We start from the raw sequence: 21412 nt of genomic DNA, 5'->3' as shown, positions 1-21412 counted from the left end.
TTGTAAGATGGCTAGGTGCTGTGGCACATGCCTGTAATCCTAGCTACTTGGAAGACTGAGGTGGGAGGATCACAAGTTCAAGGTTAGCCTGGACAACTTAGCAAGCCCCTGCCTCTAAATAAAAATTAAAAAGGGCTGGGGGTATATATATCCCTAAGATAACCAGGAAAAAAAGATGATGGGAACATCCATTATTTGAGCCTGCTTAAAAATCAAAGTCATGTTTTCATGTGTCCAGGAAAGAACTAATTGGATTATAGAAAACAGTGAACTCTTCATGACAACATTTAGGACCTTAATATTACTTTAGTTTAACCTCATTTAAAAAAAAAAAAAAAGTACAGAAATGGTCAGCAAAATAAAGAATATTTATTTGGTGATATTTAGGAAATGCTTTAATTTTTTTTTTTTTATTTTGGGTCATTTTGGGGTTTATTTCTTATATCTCTGCTAAGGCAAATACATTATCTGCTTCCATGCTCTGTCTATGTCAGTTCTAAAATTTCACAGTAATTTTTTGTTTTGTTTGTTTTTTAGTTTTTATGGTACTAAAGATTGGAACCAGGGGTGCTCTACCACTGAGCTACATCCCCAGACCCTTTTATTTTGAGACAGGGTCTCTAAGTTGCCAAGACTGGTCTCAAACTTGCAATCCTCCTGCCTCAGCCTCCTGTATCACAGGGATTACAGGTGTGCCACAGTAATTACACCAGGCTTCTTTAATGTATCTGGAGCTAGATTCTCAAACTGTCAAAAAGGAACTCATTTCCACCCTGGGCCAAGGGCATAAGTCTGAGTGCCCTCGGGAGCAAGTTGAGAAGTGTTTCCTCACCATGCACTTATTTGGCTTCTTAATTAAGTACACAGTACCTAGTCCCATGGGATAACAGAGTCAGCAGTGTGGACATTTGGGGATTATTTTGTTGCCTTAAGCTGCTAGGCCTCCTTTCTGTTAGGAGTGTCTACTTTTCTCTTTTTAAGATACATAGAAGAGCTGTGGTCAATGGTTCTGTGAAGGGAGGACCGTTCTGATTTGGAAAACCAGTCACATTATATTCTGAGAGCCCACTCAGGAGATGAGGGAAAGGGAAAGCCAGCCCACTCCTTCATGTTCCCTGGCACTCAGGGAGGGGACATGGAACTAGTGCTGACTATGTTTCTTAACCCACAGTCAGCTGGCTTGAGAGGGGAATGAGTGGTGGCACTTTTCACCATATTCTTACCTGCAGTGCTTGTGGGAGCTGAGATGGCCGGTGGTGGTGGGGACTCCATATCCCTAGCCAACCTGAACATGGAAGGTGGGAAACAACTGTAAAAATGTAGAAATTGGCGCTGACCAGAAATCCTAAAGGGAGTTTTGCAGGCAGTACCAGACGGTCATTTATCTGAAATGCTCATCTTTCACTGAGAAAGCATTTTCAGCACTGTGCCCTGGGACTAATCAGAGAGTGTAATTAATGATTCTGGTTGTAAGTCACCATGCCATCTGTTGAACTGCCCCTTGGCGACACATTAAGGGCTTTCTCTGATCTGTCAGACATTGATTATCATGAGCAGCTGTTATTGGGTAGAACGTGGCAAGCTACCATAGAGGACAGAGTCTTTGAGAAGGAGACTGTTGGTAGAGCTAGTTAACTCTTTGTTCTGCCCCCCTGCCCCCACCCCCTACTCTCAACACATAGTTGCACTTTCCTGTCGACTTCTTGGGGAATCATTTTGGTTTCTGTAGAACGAGTGGTTTGATGGGTGTCATGTGAGACACAGAAATGGATCAGAGATTTGGGTCTGTTCTGTAGCCTTTTAGCCCACGTCCCTTTGCTAGTTCATGCTGTGGAATGACATTGGAATCCTGGTCCTTTAACAGAACAGGAAGGTCCCAGCACTGCAGAGCACAGAGTCTGAATTAAGAGTTCTCCTACCAAACTGTCTCTCAGCCACTTGAGCAGAGCCAAAGTAAAAACAGTGAAATGTGCAAATGACTAGCTAAACTACAAGACGGCAAGAGCTGGTGGTTCTTTGTCCATGCTTACCAAAATCATGAACAGCCTGCCCTGCAGAAGCTGAGATTCTCTCTCATGTGTTTGTAATAGACTGGTTTTATTCTATACATCCGTGAAGTGATGGTGAAACCTGACATGCAACTTGAAAGATGCATTAATACTTTGAATTTCTCCAAATCCTCCTAAATTTCTTATTGATGGGGAGAGTACATAAGATATATCTGTTTTTTTTTAACCTTTATTTTTGTAACACAGCCAGTCCTTATTTTAAAACTAATGAATTAAATCTTTTCTTTTTAATCCTTTCATTGCCCTCCGTATGTAAATACATGGAATTCTTTGGAAAAACAATTCATTTGACATGCTTTTTCCCCCAGAAGTTCTAATTTGTTAACACTTGGGCTTGTTTGTGTTTTCTTTTAAGTTTATATCCTGCTTCATGTAATAAGCATCTCTTTTTTGCTTTCACTTGAAAATATTTTGCTAGATATTTAGTGAGTCCTAAACTTCAAAATATTGTGCTAGATATTTAGTGAGTCCCAAACTTCAAGGTAGGGAATATGCTGATTCAGAGCCTAGGATCTAGGAGGGGCAGTTAGGGCTCAAAGGAAGAGATTATGTTTCAAGGAAATCATATTCTGGTATAAACAGCCTAGGTGAATATAAAACCAAAACCAACTGATTATTTGTAGTGAAATTAAGAATACAAGTAACAATTCTGATTGTGGCTGAAGGTAAATTCAGACATCCTGTCAGGCATTAAAACTTTTCTTGTAAAAGGAAATAGCAATTGTTAGAAAGGAATTATATTTATAAAGGGGATCCTCTGGACTGGTCAAGTTAGGTTTGTGAAGAAAGATAAAGACAAGATGAGGGAAGGAGGTGCTGGAGATGCCAGCAGGAACCAGGGTCTCTGTCTTTAAGGGGCTGCATGTGCTTTCATAGAGTCAGCAGCACCTGTTAGTCATGGTGGACAAGCTGTACTCCTCTGCTCAAAGCCCTGTCCCACTAGGGGACACTGCAGCAAACAAGGCCATAACACAGAATATGAGAAGTGTTATAAGGAAGGAGAATATTCTACCTCATTGTGTCTTAATTAAAACAGACCAAGAAAAATGCTAAGAATATTTTAATTTGATGAGATGTTTAGGTGTATTATCAAATGCATGGGCTGCTCCTGAATACCATATGCCTTCAGAAGGCTTCCAAAGTGTGCTAGACTGTATGCTCTTTGCTCTCATAGTGCCAGGAACATATTTGTTGCTCAATAAATACTTGTTCTATGACTGAAATCCATCATTTATTGTGACTTTTCCAATAAAGAAAAAGTTATTTTTAGGTTACATTGAGTGGTTTTAACATATCTGATCTAATTTTTGGTTGTAAAGACGATGTTAGGAAAGAAAAGTGGCTGTTTGATAGAAATTCCTCTGGGTTTTCTTCTTTGTGCTACTTCTTTCCTTTAAGTAGAATCATGGTTCATTTTGAGCTGATAATTTTTTAGACCCTCCTCTCCTGCCTCTGGGCGTCATGGTTGACATTGGCCTACTGCCTTCCCCTTAAATTCTAGGCAAGGTTAGAGGGAAAGCTGAAGGTCTGCAATGCTTTGTCATGAACGTGAGGAAACTTAGAAATGGTGGCACGTGGAAGGAAGTGTGTGTGGCCACCCAGACCTGAGGCTAAGGATGTGAAGCTCTGAAAAAGTGTCCATTAAAAAAGGTAGAGGTCAAAGATGCCAGAAAAACCTCGAAATGTCACTGCTTAGAAGAAGGAAAGGTTTGTTGTTGTCGGGTCTGTTACCACAAGTGACTTCTAAAGCCCACAAGCCTTATTCTGACTAGATTGGAGAGACTTCCTATTGTCTTTTTGGATAAAGTGTGATAAGGGTATATTCATCGGAGCCATCAGAATAAGGAGCTTGTGTATGTGTGTATGAGAAAGAGACCTATTTGTACAAGCATTAAAGATAAAAACAGGTACCTGCAATTTTACCTTCTCAACATCAGTTCTTTGTATTTAGGTCTTGCATCCGTCAGTGGTCTAGAACTGGAAGGGGGCATCCTTTCTGTAGTACACATGCTGCACGGTCAGGCACATAGGTTACGTGCCACACAGGGAAGAGCTTTGGGTAATGTAGCAGCACATTTGTTGGTTGAGATGAAATTTATATGAAATTAGCCATTTTAAAGAATGTTGATTTCATTGGCATTTTGCATGTTTACAATACTGTGCAACTACCAACTGTAAAGTTCCAAAACACTTTTATCACCCCAGATGAAAACCCCATTCCATTAAGCAGTGACTCCTCATGCCTCACTTCTCCCAGCTGCTGGCAACCTCTTTCTGTCTTGATGGATTTGCCTGTCCTGGATATTTTATCTAATTCTGTGTGGCTTCTTTCATTTAGTGTAATGTTTTAATTTTATTCATGGTATAGCATGTATCAGTACTTCATTCCTATTTATGGCTGATTAATAATTATTATTAGAGTAAGAATCAATTGTTACATGTATCTGACACAGTCTATCTTAGACATTTGAATTCCTTCTATTTTTTGGTTATTAGGAATATTGCTGTTGAGACAGTTATATACAAGTTTTTGTATGGATATGTTTTCATTTCTCTTGGGCATGTGTATCTAGTAGTGGAGTCCCTGGATCATATGTTTAACTTTTTGAGGAACCTGTTTTCTACAATAGCTGCACCATTTAATATTACCATCAGCAATGTACAGGGCTACCAATTTCTCCACATCCTCACCAACACCTATTGTCTTTTTATTCTAGCCAATCTAATAAATGTGAAATGGTATCTCATGGTGATTTCGATTTTCATTTCCCTAATTATTAATGGCCCTGAGCATCTTTACATGTGCTTGTTGACCATTTATATCTTCATTGGAGAATATTCAAGTCCTTTGCCCATTTTGAAATTGTTTTTATTTGACTTTTAAGAGTTCTTTAGGTATTCTGGATACTATGTCCTTATCAGAGAGATGGTTTGCACATGTTTTCTCTTGTTCTGTAGTTTTTTTCTTTCTTTCTGCCTGCATGCCTCCCCTCCCCCCACCCAATCTATCCATCCATTCTTATATTGGTGCCTTGCACATGCCAGGTACCTGCTCTGCCACCAGGCTGTATCCTCACCTCCCTTTCTTAATACTGTCCTTTGACATACAAAAGTTTAAGGGTTTTTTTTGGGGGGGGGGGTGAGTTCCAGTATATCTATTTTTTCTTTTGTTGCTCTTGACTTCAGTGTCACATCTAACAAACCCATTGCTAAATCCCAAGTCATGAGGTTTTATTTCTGTATTATTTTTGTCTAGGAGCTTTATTGTTTGAACTCTCACATTTAGATTGTTGATCCATTTTTTAGTTTATTTTGTGTATGTTGTGAGATAGGGGGGCCAACTTCACTTTTTTGCATGTAGTCATCCATCTGCCCCAGTAGGATTTGTTGAAGAGACTATTTTTTTCCTTCAGTAGAATTCTGGGCATCCTTGTCAATAATGAATTGGCCACAGATTTGTAGGTTTGTTTCTGGACTGTTCCATTCTGTACCATTGACCATGTCTCTAGTCCTATGGTACCACAGTCAATCACTATAGCTTTGTAGCAAGTTTTAAATCAAATCTCCACACTTTGTTCTTTTCAGTGTTGTTTTGGCTACTTGGGATCTCTTGTGATTCCATATAAACATGAGCATCAGCTTTTCCATTTTTGAAGAGAACCAAAAGGGCCATTGTAATTTTAATATAGGGATTGTATATTCTAATTACTTTAATATAGGGATTGTATATTTTAATTATTTTAATATAGGGAGTGTATATTTAATTTTAATATAGGAACTATAAATCATTTGGGGAAGTATTGCCCTTTTAACAATCTTAAGTCTTTCAATCCATGAATAAGAGATGTCTTTCCATTTATTTAAGTCTGCTACAGGATTTTCAGAAGCATCCTGGAGTGTCCCTTACTGGTGCATTTGACATATAGGCCTTATCTAGATGCCATAAGTATCAGTGACCACAGATCAAGGGCAGTAGGGTGGCCTTGCAGTAGTCAGTGCTAATTCTCTCCTGGACACAGAGGCCTTGAATAGGAGTGAGAGAAGTTGTTTGCAGAATTATTGGAGTTGTAAGGAACCTGAGAGATCGTGTGCTTGATTTCTGAATTGGTGAAGCAGCTCAGACCCAGAGGAGATGTTAGAATTCAGGCCAGACATCTGGTTACTTTCCATCAGGTTTGTATTGTTTAGTTTTAACTTGACTCAATGAAATAAACAGCAGGAAAATATCCTGCGCAGAGGAGTAGCCAAAGTTGAATCAATTAAGCAATTCCCAAGAATCTTCTTGTAGAGAAATGACATCTTATGTAGGGAGATTAAAATGGCTGTGTGAAAGCATTCCAGAGTGACCTCTGTAAGTGTAAGAGAGTCCACTCTGCTACAGAGGCCTGCCCTCCAGCTGTGCCAGTGACATCTCTTGCTCTGATGTTGGGGGCTGGGTGGGCCTCAGTGAACTTAGGGCTGCTGCTCTTTCTCCCCAGCTTGGCACCTCCCACTTGGCTGTAATGAATACTCAGAGTAGAGTCTTTGCTTCTGACAGAGCAGCTGGGAAGGGGGGAGTGATCTAGAATCCAGCACTGCCTTGTGACTCTTCATATTTTGTTTGCATTGTGGTTATTACAACTTGAGAAATTCTTTGGCTGCAGCTGATGGGGTACTAAACCAAACTGATGGCCGTCTGTTGTTTTTGGCAGCATCCCCCACCTTCCTGCAGGGTGCAGATGGTTAGAAGCATTTGTTTCAATAATGGGACAGGCAGTAGGTGGAGAGAGAGAGCTCCTTTTTGTCAACTTTAGAGTCAGTTCTCTCCCCCATGATGATCAGAGCCACTATCTCATTGTCTCTTAGAGTAGATGCAGATGAAAGCAGGTGGTCTAATCTTCATGTTAGATAAGAAAACTAAGCTCAGGGTTTATGTGAGCTGCTCAAGGTCACAAAGAAAGTCAGCAAGGACCAATACTGGAATCTGCCAACTGCAGTGATCATCCACTGTGTTTCCTGGGGCCTGAGAGGCCCTAGTAGCACCAGCACACTGCCCCTAGGCCTTCACACTACTGTTGTTTAGCACCCAGTGCTCCCTGCTGGACCAACAGCACTTTCAGCATCTGGGCAGCTGTAGGATCAGGTTGATCTGCTCACACCTATCTGGCGATGGTGGGAGGGGCCTGTACTCCACTCCTCTCCCATGCAGCAGGCTGTGGCTTGCTGTCTCTGTCTTTTTATCCCTTACACAGTTGTGGGGGGTCTTTTTTTCCCTCAGACTTCCTTTCAGTGTGTGGGGACTTTTTTGAGTTGGTGCATTGGTTCTGCGATAGGAAGTTTAGCAGCTTCATCTGATCCTTAGATTCCTTCTATTCATTTTGGTCCCTGCTGACCCTCCAGATTTATATCTGAAGGTTTTATGTATCAGGGTGTGTGTGTATGCTTTTTATTACGGTATGAAATTTGGGATATTTCTTTTCACTCCAGGAGTAAGAAAATGTACTTCATATACTTGATGACCTAATGACATGGTTTGCCAGTACTTGAGACTTCACAATGAAAAAGTGACATGGTTTCAAAGCTCTGTTTTCATATCTGTATTGTTTTCATATCTATAGCACAACCCCCCTTTTCTTTTCTTTTTTTTTTTTTTTTTGAGACTGCTAGGGATCAAACCCAGGGCCTTGTGCATGCTTGGCAAGCTGTGTACCTGGAGCTGCACCTCTAGCCCAATGTAGGCAGCATTAATCCCTGCTTCCTGGAACACCTCTTACTGAGTATATTAGTGTATTAGTGCAAAAGTACATATACAAGTAAAACATCTGGGCCCTTGATCATATTCACCTAACACTCAGTTGTTTCATCAAAAGAAAGTTAGCAAATAAATATTTTTTAAAAATCATCATGATTTCTTTCAAAATCTGGTGACTATTTTGGGTGAGGGTGCCAGGGATTGAATTTAGAGGCACTCAGCCACTGAGCCACATCCCCAGCCCTTTTTTTGCATTCTGAGTTGCTTAGTTAGCGCCCAGCTTTTGCTAAGGCTGGCTTTGAACTCACAATCCTCCTGCCTCAGCCTCCCAAGCCACTAGGATTATAGGCGTGTGCCACTGCGCCTAGCTCTATTGACTATTTTTGATATATTTCCTTTATTTTTTCCTCTAAAATTAGAATGTGCAAATAGTTTTCCATTTATTTTACTTAATGTAATTATTTTCCCTTGTTAAGAAAAACTTTGTAAACATATTTAATGGCTGCTTACATGTCTGTGGCTGGATACTCAGTAATCGTTTAGAGCATCTTTGCCTTGAGCTCCTGTCTTTGGGCTAGTCTTCAGGTCATTTCCAGAAGGGGTTGTGTATGTGCAGATGTCTGCTTGTCTTTATGTCCACTGAAGTTTGTGTGCATTTCAGGGTCTTTGCTACCAGTGTGCATTCCTGCCTCAAGAGGGCTCATTCTTTTTCAAAGCATTCTAGGATTTCATCAAGCTTTCATATATAGCTCTTTCCAAGTTAAGTCTTTGTTTTATGAAGGAGTAAATATTGAATAGTTAATTACACAAATGGGGCTTTCTTCTGGCTTTTAAATGATCTTGTTTACATTTGAGACAGCTGTGGGAAAATAGCAGATACTTATTATAACATTGACTTGAGTGAGCATAATTTTGAGAGGAGGGTTCAGATTACAGAAATTTGAACTCCAGTAGCTAACTGTCTGTTTGACCCAGTGTTATTTTGAGCAAAGACCTTTATGAATGTTCCTCCTATGATTAAGGTGGGTCTCCTGCCACTTCAAGTAGGGATTTTGGAGAAAGTGAAATTGATGGACGGGATCCTTTGCAATCTTGGAAGTTACATCTCTTTTTCTGTATATAAAAATGTAGGACTTGAAATAAGATCAGAAACATCTTTTTCTGTGATTAGGGCAGAAATGTCCTTTATTATCAGAAGTCAAAACGAAACCTGTACAGTCAAAATCCATGAGCCCCCAAAACTGTGGAAAGCTTCATGTAAAAAGGATGGTACCAGCCAGAGACAGTAGCACAATCCTATAATCCCAATGACTCGGGAGGCTGAGGCAGGAGGATCACAAATTTAAGGCCAGCCTCAGCAATTTAGTGAGACCCTGTCTTAAAAAAAATAAAAAGGGCTGAAACTGGGAAATGTGGCTTAGTGGTAAACTCCCCTGAGTTCATTCCCAGGTACCAAAAAGAAGGAAAAGATGGCACCAGTCAACTGCTGCTATAGTTTTGCCTACCTCCTTATTTATTCTATTCCTTATTTAGGTTCTTTATCTTTAAACATCGTGATGAAAAAGGGTGCTCAACTCTCTGCTTAATTCAGTCGTTAGCTGCTTTGAGAATTTCAAGCACAATAACTTTGCAAATTTCAGCTCAACATAATTTACCAGCAGTCTTCTGAACCTTTTTGGGACTTGGACAGTGGTTATGGATGATACACCCACTTCTCCACGATGCCTGGAGTGAGGTGTCAGGTGCTCTCCAAGGCCTTTTATTTTGTTCACAGCTTTTCTCTTCTGTGGGGCAGAGACTTACTAGAAGTCGTTTGCATAAAGAAGCTGCTGACCCGATGGTAGTTCCGTAATGAGACCCTTGGTGCCTATGCCAGGCCTTTCCTGGATTTCTCCACTGGTGCCTGTTGGTCCCTGTGGCCTTTTATCATTGATGTGATTTTTTTTTCTTTTTATAAAATATCAACTTTACTTTCATGTTGGGCAACAGCTTCCCGTACCCTCACCTGAAATTCTTAATTTCCACCTGTCCTTGGCATGCAGGACCTTTAGGGCCAGTTGACTTTCTTATTTGTGGAAAAAGCCTCCAGCAGGCTGCTTGAGGGTGTCCTTGGCACGCAGTCTGCCTTGCCACTCTAATGTTGAAAAGATGAGCACATCTTCTACTCTACTGTCCCTTTCCAACTACACCATGTCCCTTTGCCCTTGTGCGTCACAGCTTGGCGTGCGTATCTTCAGTCCTCTGAAGCAGCATGGGCAGCCCCCCATCCAGCAGTCTAATCTCAAAACCCCAAAGACATTCTCAGTCTCTGTCTTCTGTTCTCTCTCATTTTGGCCCCCCTCAGTAGCATTTAATACTGTGTGGAGTTTTTGTTTGTTTGTTTTTGTTTTTTTAACACCTTCCCGTTTTCCTTCTCTAGTCTCTGTAGACCTGTTGCTGTTCTGGTCGACTTGTTTTATGCTTCAGGAAGCTTTTCTCTTCTCAGTCCTGCACACGTATGCCCTTCACCTTTTTCTCATGCTGGACCTTTTCCTTGAGTGATCACACTTACAGTGGATTCAGTTACCACCTATGAGCTGATGACTTCACTAGCCCAGACACTTCCAGTTGTATGGCCAAGACAGACCATTGTCTTCCGGTCCTTTCCTCTTCTTAACCTCACTCAGAGAGTGGCATTGCTAGTCATCAGAACCAGACCCTAGACCCCACCCAGTGTTCCTCCCTAATTGTTCCCACTCTGATCCATCGTGTCAGCCTCCTCTTGTTCCAGCCCCCTCAGTTCCTCTGCTGCACCTGTGCCAGATTGCCCTCCCATCCTTGTCTTCCACAGCTGGTTAGTCACCAGGCCATTGCAATTTTTCTCCGCTTGGTTTTTCTTGACTCTGTCTCCACTTCTACCTGGAGGTTAGTTCAAACTCACGCATCCCCGCCCCTCCCTTGCGTGTTTCCGCCTGGCCTCATTATTGATCCATCTGTTTGCTCTTAGGCCCCACGATGCCTTCCCATGGCACCCCGGTGATGACTTGAGAATACAGCTTAGAACTTGTCATTCCCCTGCTTATACATTTAAATGGCTTCTCTTTGCTCCTAAAATATGAACCCAACTCCTTGCCCCTCTCCCGTCCCTACCCCTGCCTGGCCCCTGGCAGCTCCTCAGCAGGGTCTCTTGCTGTGTCCTGTGGTGTTGTCCATGTTGCTGCTTCAGTCTTGGGCTTTATGGATGCCTTTCTCTCTACCTGTCTTGAGTGCTCCTCCCGTTTATCTTTACCTAGTTAATTTCTGTTCATCTTTTATATCTTAAGTCACACAATATTTGCAAAGGGAAGTCTTCCCACAGACCCCTACCCCTTACAGCCTGTATGCCCGCCCCTCACATGTGCTGTCTCAGCTCTCTTCCTCAGCCCCACACAGTCTGTGATCCGCTTCTGGGTGGTTTGATTGTCCCCCTGCATGTGTCTGTCTGCGTAGTCACTCTTGTGTGCCCAGTCCTCTCCTGATACTTAGCCCAGCACTCTGGTTTCGGGGTGGCAGGCACAGTGGCAGCTCGGTTCATCTCTGGGCGAGGCCATAGTATACTTCAATGGGGACTCCTTCCACTTTGGGGGTGTTCCCATTGAGATCTGGACTTGCTCTGCAGACAAATTCCTTTCTCTCTGGGCCTATAGCTGGATGGATTTGGACTATGATGCCACCTAGTTTAAAAATTCTGGGACTTATTTTCTGGCCTTGACACTTGACCTTTAAAGAAGAAAGGTGCCAAAGGACCTTTCTCTCCTTAAGGAAGCTTGTAGTTAATGTCTAAATTTTAAGGACATACTCAGATGTTTGGTTGAAAGGATTTTGCATTTCACTAACAATACTTTTTTATTCTATTCTGCATATCTCATCTTAATCTATAAATGAGGAAGATAAAGTGTTGCTCATGAAATACTAGGATATGAGCAGGCCAATCGTTCTCTCCCCCTTAGGTCTGTTAATTCACACTGAACACCTAGCAGGTGCTGGCCTCAGCCCAGCCTGGGGCCCACCCTGAAGCATAGGCATCGTTCCCATTCTCGTCTCATCCCAGGTCACACCACAGGCAGTGACAGAATACGACTCAGACTTGGGTTTTCTGACTCACCAGAGTTTTTTCTATTTTGCCACAGCCACCTCCCTCCAGTGGGAGGGATGTGATGTACTCAGGCTTTTGGAGGTGGGAAACATGGATTTTCCTTCTTTTTTAGTTTGCTGATGGAAGGGAATTGGTCTTTTTATTGCTTATGGAGAGAGTTATATCCAAATGCAGAGGAGTAAACTCTAGACTGCTTGGGTAGACCCGCCAGCAAGTAGAGTCACAGTGAGCATCAGAGAAGGTGATTTTGTGTGAAAAGTTTTTCATTTCTACTCTGTTCTCAACTGCTCTTCAGGATTTTTGACTCCCAGTATTCAGCCCAAAGGGAGAGATGGTGTGAATGGTCTGTGCCTTTGATGTTTGCACAGCATCAATAACCAGCTCTCCATTAAAATGATCCCTGAGAAAGCCAGTTTATGGAGGATCTTGAACAAACCATACCTTTTTGATGGTTAATTTTAGAGGAAAAAACTTATAGATTGTCTTTAGCATTTTGGTTTTATCTAATGAGAGACCCCACTGAGTAATTTGTAAGTAAGCCTTGTTGTTCTTTGTAGATAAGTATTTTTAAGTCATTTTATAGATGTCTGTGGCATTGTATGTATTTAGGTTTATGATTACATTAATGCTTGAAAAATTGCCTGGCCCTAAAATTGCTTTTACTTAGTTTGTTTCATTTGTGTTAGTCTGTGTGTGGAAATATAACTTTTTATTCCTCCCTTGCTTTTGCCAATCCCTGTCATATTGGGGTTTTTGTTATGACAGTCAAATCTGTCTTAATTGCCTCTGATGTAGAGGGGCCTCTGGGAGGGAAGAAGTACCTGAAAACACTTTGTGGTGCTGTTCCGAGTTGAGAAAGTCCATTTGCATCGACTCTGATGGATGGTTGGAGTGCTCTGAGAATGTTCCTCTAATTCTAGCTATTTTGTCATTTTTTCCTTTTGGGAAATTCTTGGTGTGTTTTGGTCATGGAGCTGAGAGGCCACAATTTCTTCTTTTCCTTGTATCTTCCACAGTGTCTTATTCAGCAGCTCTAAGCCTGCTGTGACATCCCAGAATGTATCAGTTTGAAATGTCACAGCTGCCACTAAGTCATGGGAGCATGGAGCTGGCTGAGAGAGGTTGCCAGGTCAGTGTTGGGTTTTGTTCCCACATTGATCTCTGAAGAAAATGGTAGCATTCTTATTACCAATCCAAATACAATTTATATGTTGTATTTTCTAAAGAGTAAGTGAATGAATGAATGAATGAATGAACAAATGAAATTGTTTAAGTAGAGACCAAGATCTGTAAGTGTGGTCCTGTGGACCTTCGTGGCACTGGGTAAGCTCCAGGCCAGCTGGAGGGTTACTCCAATGACCATCAGCTTCTTTGGCTGACTCTCAAGCTCCATGCAATGAAGCACTTCTTCTACTCAGATTCAGCATAGCAGGTCACCTTTATTCAGGGCCTTCATAAACTGCTTCGTGCATAATAACCCTTTATGACTGTTAATTGGGGGTAGCCGAGCAGGGGGTGATTTTTATATACCATATGTCCAACAGCACAACAGGGCACCATAAAGGGAAATACAAGTCTTGATTCTGGATGCTGGAGAGTGGTTTCCAAGTTAAACCCCATCCATGATGTTATTATTAATGTGTTTTTTCTAATGTAAATACTTCCTAGCAAGGAAGAGAATAAGTTTGATAGTATTTACATTTTGATCAGTATTTCTTACATGAATTGCTTGAGGAAATATTTATGATATTGCGTGTTTTGAAAGTGAAATTCCTGTAGAGAGTTCATTGCCCTGTCAGCCCCTGTCATTTCTAACCCTCTTATCTCAGAGCTCATCTGCAGTGTGTTGGTCTGGCTTACTGCTCTGACCATAAAAGGCAAAGAATGTGTAAGCTTTGTTCCCTCAGTGAGCTGTCTCGGTGCTCCATGATGATCAGTTCACCGTGTCAGCTGGATCCACAGGAAGCAGAGGGATGTCCAGACACATCTTCTCCTACAAGTTCAGAAAATCTGTGAAGTGAAAATTCTAAAGCTTTGCCAGGAGCTAAATCCTAGGCATTATCTCAGAACTACACATTGGGCCTTACATTCTACATTTTAAACATCTCTTGACAGACAGATAAACCTGGGCAGTTCATCACAGGTGCCTGTCCCGAGCTTGGGGATCCTGCAGCAGGGCAGTAGCAGCAGGTCTGATGTGACTCTTCCCTGTTTCCTGGCTCCTTAGGGCAGGTCCGTGGTGAGCAGGGTACACTCAGCCCTCGCCTCTTCGTCTGGGTTATGTGTGAGCAAGAAAGGAAAGGCAGAGGGCTCCTGGGTTTGCCGTGTCTGCTCTTAACTGGAAAACAAGTGTCTGAAGATGAGGGTGCGGGGTGGAGCTGTGCAAACCGTGGCTGGGGTGCACTGAGTGCAGGGAGAAGCAGCCAGGCAGGAGCCCGGCACCGCCATCCTGCACCAGGCAGCGTGTCGTGAGTGTTAGATTACAGGCTTAGTCCAACATTATAAATAAGCATAAGGCCTCCTAAACAAGGAACTTTGATCGCCTTGCCATCATTTCTCTACAGGAGTGGCACTTGGTGTGCCAAAGAGGCTGTGGGACAAAGCACGCTGTAGGGAGGTAGAAGGCTCCAAATGGCCTCATCATACGAAGTTGGTTTTAGCGGCATCTTGGGAAGAGGTCTGGATTTCTTCTGAAAAAGTACGAGTTGCTGAGGGCACCATTTGGAGTCTTGTAGCAACAGCTCACAGACCACACTTTGCTAGAAGGCAAGAGAATCTTGGATTTTCCTGAGCTCTATCTCCTTTACCTGTTTATAACTGAAGAGAATAACCTAGAAAGGCAGCGAGCAAGGGAGTGCCTGACCCAACTCAGGGAGCATAAGGAGGAGGAGTAAAGGCCAAGGTTGTATTTGGAGGATAGTTTTGCTTGAATTCACTCTTGCGTTTTGGAAGTCTGGCAATATTTATAGCTGACTTTATTTGGAAAGCCTAAATCTATTTAAAAAATAAAAGGGTGGGAGATCACAGATTAGTCACTACTGAGTCTATTTAGGGCTTACAGAATCCCTGTAGCTACAGCCTGACCTGCTCAGGGCTTGCCATGAATTTTAACCTGCCCTTCTTTCCTAGGGACGTTAAGCTAGGCCTTTCGATCATCTCTGGTGGGCAGGTACATGTTCTAAAGGCTGTCTCTACCTGTGTTTAGCTATTCAGTATATGTACCAAGTCACCCTTGCTGAGGTGCTTAAGCCTCCTGGTCTGTGAATCTTTTTGGGTTGTTTTTACGGTCTTGATGGATTCCATGGTTGTCAGTGAGGCCACACTCACTCCTTCTCTGGGAAACCTTCCTTCTGAGCCTGGGTGCTTGTTCTTAAATTATTCCTCCTATAAAAAGAGGAACGTGTGGCAAGAGGAGGTGTGGGCAGGATCCATCTGCTTTGAGAGTGGCCTAAGAGAAGGCTTTCTTGTGGAATATATTTCCTTTAATTTAAGTAGAATTTCTTTGGCAATGTCTAGGATATACTATTGGCCCAAGCATGACAGGGTACCCCCCATACACACACACACTCTCTCCTTCCAAACAGGAGCAGGTGGGATTTTTGTTTTTAATGCCTACATGAATCTTAAGGTGGTGTCTGATCAGTCATCTGCCTTTGCTTTCAACCTGATGAGCTTGGTAAGTTTTTAGTTTGATGATCCCCCAGGGGTAAAACGCCTTGGTTTCTGATCCCTCAGCTCATAAGAAACTTGGTGATTTTCAAACGGTTGTTGGTGAGCTCTTTCCAGTGAAGTCTCTTTGGTTGTCATGAGTGGATGACTCTGAGTCGAGGTGGCTTTCATTTCTCATTTCGGGCAGAGAATTTGAGGTGAGGCGAGTGTTATGGTACCTATTACCCTTTTTTGCTTCGGCATTCAGGAGAGGTTTATTAAATGAATCCATGTTGGGAAAGAGATCCTTGGTCTTCATGCTTTAGATTAACCTCACATGAATGTTCATGTGAAGAGACAAGGGAACCTCATGTTCGAAGTCAGCTTTCAGTGTCAAGAATGAAAGGCGACTGTGACCCAAGTCTAGGAATGTTGTGCTTATGCATAATGTTTGTTTCATGTATTAGTCATTCATTTGGCAAATGTGCCAGACACCTGCAGTTTAATTGGCCCTGCAGGGCACATGGTGAGTGCTGGGTGGAGCAGGTGGGTCTTGTCCTGACCTACAAGAGTTTACTAGTTTGATGGGGGAGTCATTAATGATTTACACAAACCCTCAAACCCTCTGCCTCCTCCAGTGTGTGGAAGGAGTCTGGCATCAGGGAGTTTAGAACTTAAAGTCCATTGTGTGGTGTGCTCAGTTCCCTCCCTTTCAGACAGGGAGAGGAGGGGACCACGTCCCTGGTCTCACAGCAGGTCAGAGGCAGAGCCAACCCAAACACTGCCAGGTCTTTGAGTCTCAGCCTGTGCTTTGGGTTACTTTAATGCAGGAGAGGTTTTACACAGCCCGAGTCCGGCCCTGAGAACCTCCTTAGCCTTGCAGAAACACCTAGAAGGGAAAAAGACAAGCCCCAAGGGGTCCCTAAGACACAGATCTCACATGGCCCAGTTTTCTGTACAGATGATATATACCTTTGCTGGGAGCTGAGGAAAGAAAGAAAAATCTAGCCTCTTCCTATCAGGAGAGCCATGCCCTAGAGGAATGTGGAAATTGGCTGTTTCTGGGGAGAGCCCAGAGCGCCTGCTAGGGATTCGAGGGAAAGCGGGGAGTGGGAGCAGCTGGGATCCGGACCTGGCTCCCAGATGAGGGAAAGAATTTTCCCAGGCAAGTAGACAGGGGTGGAGGCAGGGCTTCACCAGCATTGGGAGAAAGTGCACCTCTAAGCTTAAGGTCTGTCCTGGACAAGCGCCTGTGTGGGCGGTGGCCTGGGCACAGGAGTGGAGGTGGGAAGGAGTGAGGAGTGAGTTTGGGCAGCAGCAGTTTTCAGAAGGCCTTGAGTTTGTCACAGAGATAGCAAGGGCCTGCTTCACCTCGGAGCATTGGCTTTGTGATGCTGAGCCTTTGGAAGGTAAGTCCGGCTGCATGTCTAGAGGAACTAGGGGCAGGGACCTCACAGGCCTAGTCAGGGCCTTACTGTGGTTACCCAGCATGGAACAAGGCCATCCTGGACACAGGCCGTGGCAGGGGGAGTGTTCTGATCTTAAGTGGTGCTTGTTTGTGAAAAATGATAAATCTGGGTTTATCGCTAAGCACTGCCATAGAAAATACAGCTTTGGAATGATTTTGCTAACCGTGGCTAGATGGAGCCTTCAGAATAGTTATAAAATTTGAGCCTCTGTTTTATAAGCTTTTAAAAACTATTGAGAACCAATTAAAAAAGAAAGCAAATATTAAGTGTCACTGCCTCTCCTCCCAGAGCGCAAGTGCTCACCTGAATACCCCTGAACCCAGCCTGGCTAGCATGGCATTCTGCTTTGCTCTTTGAGAACTTGAGAACCCTATGATGGCCGAGGCTGAGCGGGGCAGTGGGTTCTGGGAGATCGGGAGGGTGAGTGCTGCGCAGAGGCTCATGCGGTGTCTTCTCTGTCTCCCTAGGAATACAAGCAGAAGCTCGCGCGAGTCACCCAGGTCCGCAAGGAGCTGAAGTCCCATATTCAGAGCTTGCCAGACCTCTCGCTGCTGCCCAACGTCACAGGTGGCTTGGCCCCTCTGCCCTCTGCTGGTGACCTCTTTTCAACTGACTAGGACAGGTGTCATGCCCCAGATTCCCATCTGTGCCAGAGAGAGGAGGGCAAGTCATGGTTGGAAATGATCTTCTGGTCCTGGTTCTAGCTCTTCTTCCACCTGATCCCTCCGCCTCAAGAAAGAACCGTGGCCTCTGATTTCCGACTCTCCTCTGCAACCTCTCACCCTGAACACAGGTCAGAGCGTGAGTGGAGTTCAGTTTAGATTCGTGTTTGTAAAGAACACAGACACTTTCTCCCATTTCATGTTTTCTGCCCCTATTGCTTTTCCATTCTTAGCTCGCTCTCTCCCAAAAAGTTAGGAAAATCATGTGTACTTCTGGAACCTTTCAAAAGAACCTGTCTTTGTGATAGCATGTGTCATGGAAGCAGCACCTCCTTTCTGAGCTGGGCTTGTCCAGGTGAGGTACAGGCTTCCACTGCAGGGCTCTCTCTGCTGATGTTAGCTTTCATGTCTACCATCTTTCCCCCAATGGTTGGTGGCACAACAGACGGGCAGCTTTGTCATAAAGAGTTGCCAAATTGCTCAACCTCCCCCTCTCCTCCATTACTTCTTCTAGTGCTGTGTAGTCAAGGTTAGGTGCATTCATTTTGTAACCAAACCAGAGAATCTAGCAATAAGATTCAGAGCTGATCTGGGACATAAAGTCATAGTTTGGAGACAGTAACAGGGATCATAGAGCAAGTTGCGTGCTTGGTTCCTTAGAACCTTCCCAGGCCGCACTTCTCAAGGGTTCCATGTTCCTAAAAACAGGACCCTGCTGACCCCTATTGGCTGTGAAGGTAGGTGGTAGGGATGGCACTGGTGGGCCCCAAAGATGAAGGCTCCACATGGAGGCATGCTGAGTCTGGGCTCTGCAGGGGTACGGCTCTGACCCTTTTGGGAGTAGGGCACCGATGATCATTTAATCCACTGTGTGGGTGTTGTCCACAGTATGGTGACTAAACTTGAACATCTCCCCTGCCAATAGGACACTGAGCATGTCCATCTGCCAATCACTTCACACCACTGCGCATGTCCGTGTCCCCATGTGAGGAGGAGGAGGAGCGTTTGCATCAGATGTTATTGAACAGCTCATCTCGGCAGGGGAGGGGAAAGTTGGGTATATTGATTTGGTTTTTAATTCCATTATCATGCCAGCTGACACTATGACTAAATAATGTGGTTAGAGAGGCTTTTTATCTTGTATCATAAAGATCAGTCCTGCAAACCAAAATCATTCAAATTTGGCAGGCCTGTTTTTGACATTGGAAAGGGCAGAAGACAGTTTGCCCCAATAGTGTAATAGGAATATGGTCCCTAGGCTGGATCCAAGACCTGTACGAAGGAATTCAGTGCAGGGGGCTTGAGAGTCTCCATCGTTTTGAGTTGCTGTTTTTAGAATCACCAAAAGTCTATGTCATTTTACATGTTAAACATAGCCTGTGTTTTACACAGAATGACAGGCCTCCCTTCCAGAAGCTCCCCTGCACATGAGCACCATGACGTGACAACAAGGAAAAGTCGAGCCGGGTGCCTGGTTTGGCTCTGGAGAACCTGGTGGTGCTGGTGCCGTTTCTCAGGTGTGGGTGCAGCTGTGTGGGGCTGGCTTCCTGGCACTGCCTATTGTCCTGTCATTGTTAAACTAATGAGTCCAGAAGGTTTTTCTCCCAGAGGCCACAGGGCAGTAGGTGACTTCACTGAACTTGCAAGATAAATTGTAGTCTCTGCTGTTGGTGCGCACCCTCCTGCCGTGCTGCTCCAGCGTCGTGCAGGAGCTGGTTCTGAACAGACCTGCTTCGGATGCTCTGCTTTCACCAAGGAGGCAAAATTTTACCACCTACAAACCAGGCAAAAGACTGTATTTGCTCTGATCAGCTAAGTGAAAATACGACAGCATGAGGGATTCAGCCCACTGCTTTGTTTTATCCACCTGAGTTAATTATTATCCACCGATTGGTGCGTAATTATTATAGCAAGAGCAAGAAATGAACCTGTAGCAATTATGTAAATGAATGTGTTGGCCTCTTAACACCTGTTACTAGTGGACTTCCTGTGAGGAAGTTAGTTTTGTTTTAATGAAATGCTTTTTTAAATCTTTATTCTCTTTCCCTCACCTCTCAAAGTGTGCTTACTTCATTTAATTTAAGTGAACCTTTCTCCTTGTCTGTAAGAGGTGGTCTGTGGGGTGGGGTGGGTGGTTTTGGTTTGTGTTGTTTCTTTACTTAGGGCATCCGTAGGCCTCAAGGGACCTTTCCTTTAGGTCATATTCCTCAGAAAGTCTTTAATCTTCCTTTGCTTTTGTTTTGTTTTTCTTAAAGAATATTTTTAAAGCTTAAATTTGTATATTAATTTAGGACTTTATTTAGAAGTATAGGCTGCCATTGGTGGCAGCAGTATATTCTGAAATGTCTCATAGATATATATTTTTGAATAAAGATGGTGTTGTTGAACAACTCTGTGTGATGCTTCTTTTCCTTGCCCTTTTCTGGAAAACGCAGTGCTTTCTTTGTAAGCAGTGGCTGATTAGTAATCACCAATGGAGAGTGTGCTGTCTGCATAGAATCTTGTCCCTGAGGAATTTTTGCGACTGTTAGTGGCACATAAATACTCAGCACTTACATAGTATTTTCTGTTTCTTTCCAGGGTCTTCATTAGCTTTAATTAGCCAATCCACACAGTACCCAGGAGAGGCGCCGCCATGGTTTATCCTCATTGTGCAGAGGTTGGAACTGATGGCGAGGGGTTAAATTTCGCCTCCCGGGTATGCACAGCCAGTCTCTGACATGGAAACTTGGAAGTTCCTCGCTTTCAGCACTTTTGTCAACACCACCAGGCCTCCTGAGAGCCGTTTGGTTTTGGCAATATAGGGAGAGCCACTCTGACCAGCAGAGGAAGCAAAACGGGAGCTACCTGCAGACCCAGCCGCGTGCCTTTTAAAAGCGTTTCTGCAGGCTTCCTTTCTCCTTTTTCCCTTTTACATTCAGTGAAAGCATATTGACTTGTTATTATTGGTTAAAACTCCTAAAATAATAGAAAAAAAGGTCTGAAATAGGTCCTTTGAAGCTGTTGATAGGTTCAAAAGGATTGATTTGACCTTACCCACTGAGTGAGGGCAGCATTTGCCAGAAGTGGGGTTACTTGTGGGTCTTCATGAGGCAAACACCTTCGTCACCGCTGTGCTCCATCAAGACTACCCTGGCCCAGCCTTAGGAAAGTTGAGCTATGCATTACCCATGTTCTGTCTTAAAATACAAAAGTTGAATGTAATATGTGAATCTCAGAGGACAAGATCTCCTCCTGTGTCCCCACGAATCATGGCCTAGTTAATTCCACTACCTATAAATAGTAAATCCATAATTCCTCTGGTTTAATTAGCACTTCAGGCTACAGAATGACTCTGAGGTCTCAGAGCTGAGGATGGAGCTACCCAAGAGTTCATGAATCTGTCAAAACGCTTCATTTTTGTGATTAGAGCCATTAACTCTCTGTGTGACCTTCTTGGACTGGGTACTTTGCTCCCCAGGCCTCAGTTTTGTTTTGTATATGAAATGTGGTGTCGGACTGTTATTTCTGGGCTGGCTCCATCCCAACCTCAAAAGCTTATGATTGTTGTATTGTATAGAGTCTTTGCGACCTCTGGATGACACGTCCTGGCTTCCCAATAATAATTGTCAGATAATGAGTAGTGTCCTAGTGCTGCTGTACACATTTTCATGAAACCCAGGAGACCAGGGTCCATAAGGACCCCGGAACAACAGACGGTGGCAAGATCAGGAAGGTGG

General features: G+C 43.5%; 1 protein-coding gene across 2 annotated transcripts in view; it reads left to right on the top strand.

Annotated features, from left to right (window-relative positions):
* The window catches only part of Rprd1b (regulation of nuclear pre-mRNA domain containing 1B), a 50471-nt gene extending 30388 nt beyond the window's left edge, over positions 1 to 20083 (top strand). For both annotated transcript variants that reach the window (XM_015480796.2, XM_015480787.2), the window contains exon 7: positions 17499 to 20083. In XM_015480796.2, the coding sequence (XP_015336282.1) occupies positions 17499 to 17648 (150 nt within the window). In that variant the 3' untranslated portion in view covers positions 17649 to 20083. The remainder of the gene's footprint in view (positions 1 to 17498) is intronic.
* The last annotated feature ends 1329 nt before the right edge of the window (positions 20084 to 21412 follow it).

The sequence above is a fragment of the Marmota marmota genome, unplaced genomic scaffold (assembly GCF_001458135.2).
Source record: "Marmota marmota marmota unplaced genomic scaffold, marMar, whole genome shotgun sequence".
Taxonomy (NCBI): Eukaryota; Metazoa; Chordata; class Mammalia; order Rodentia; family Sciuridae; genus Marmota; species Marmota marmota.
The sequence above is the reverse complement of the archived record's forward strand: the minus strand, read 5'-3'. Positions and strand labels throughout refer to the sequence as shown.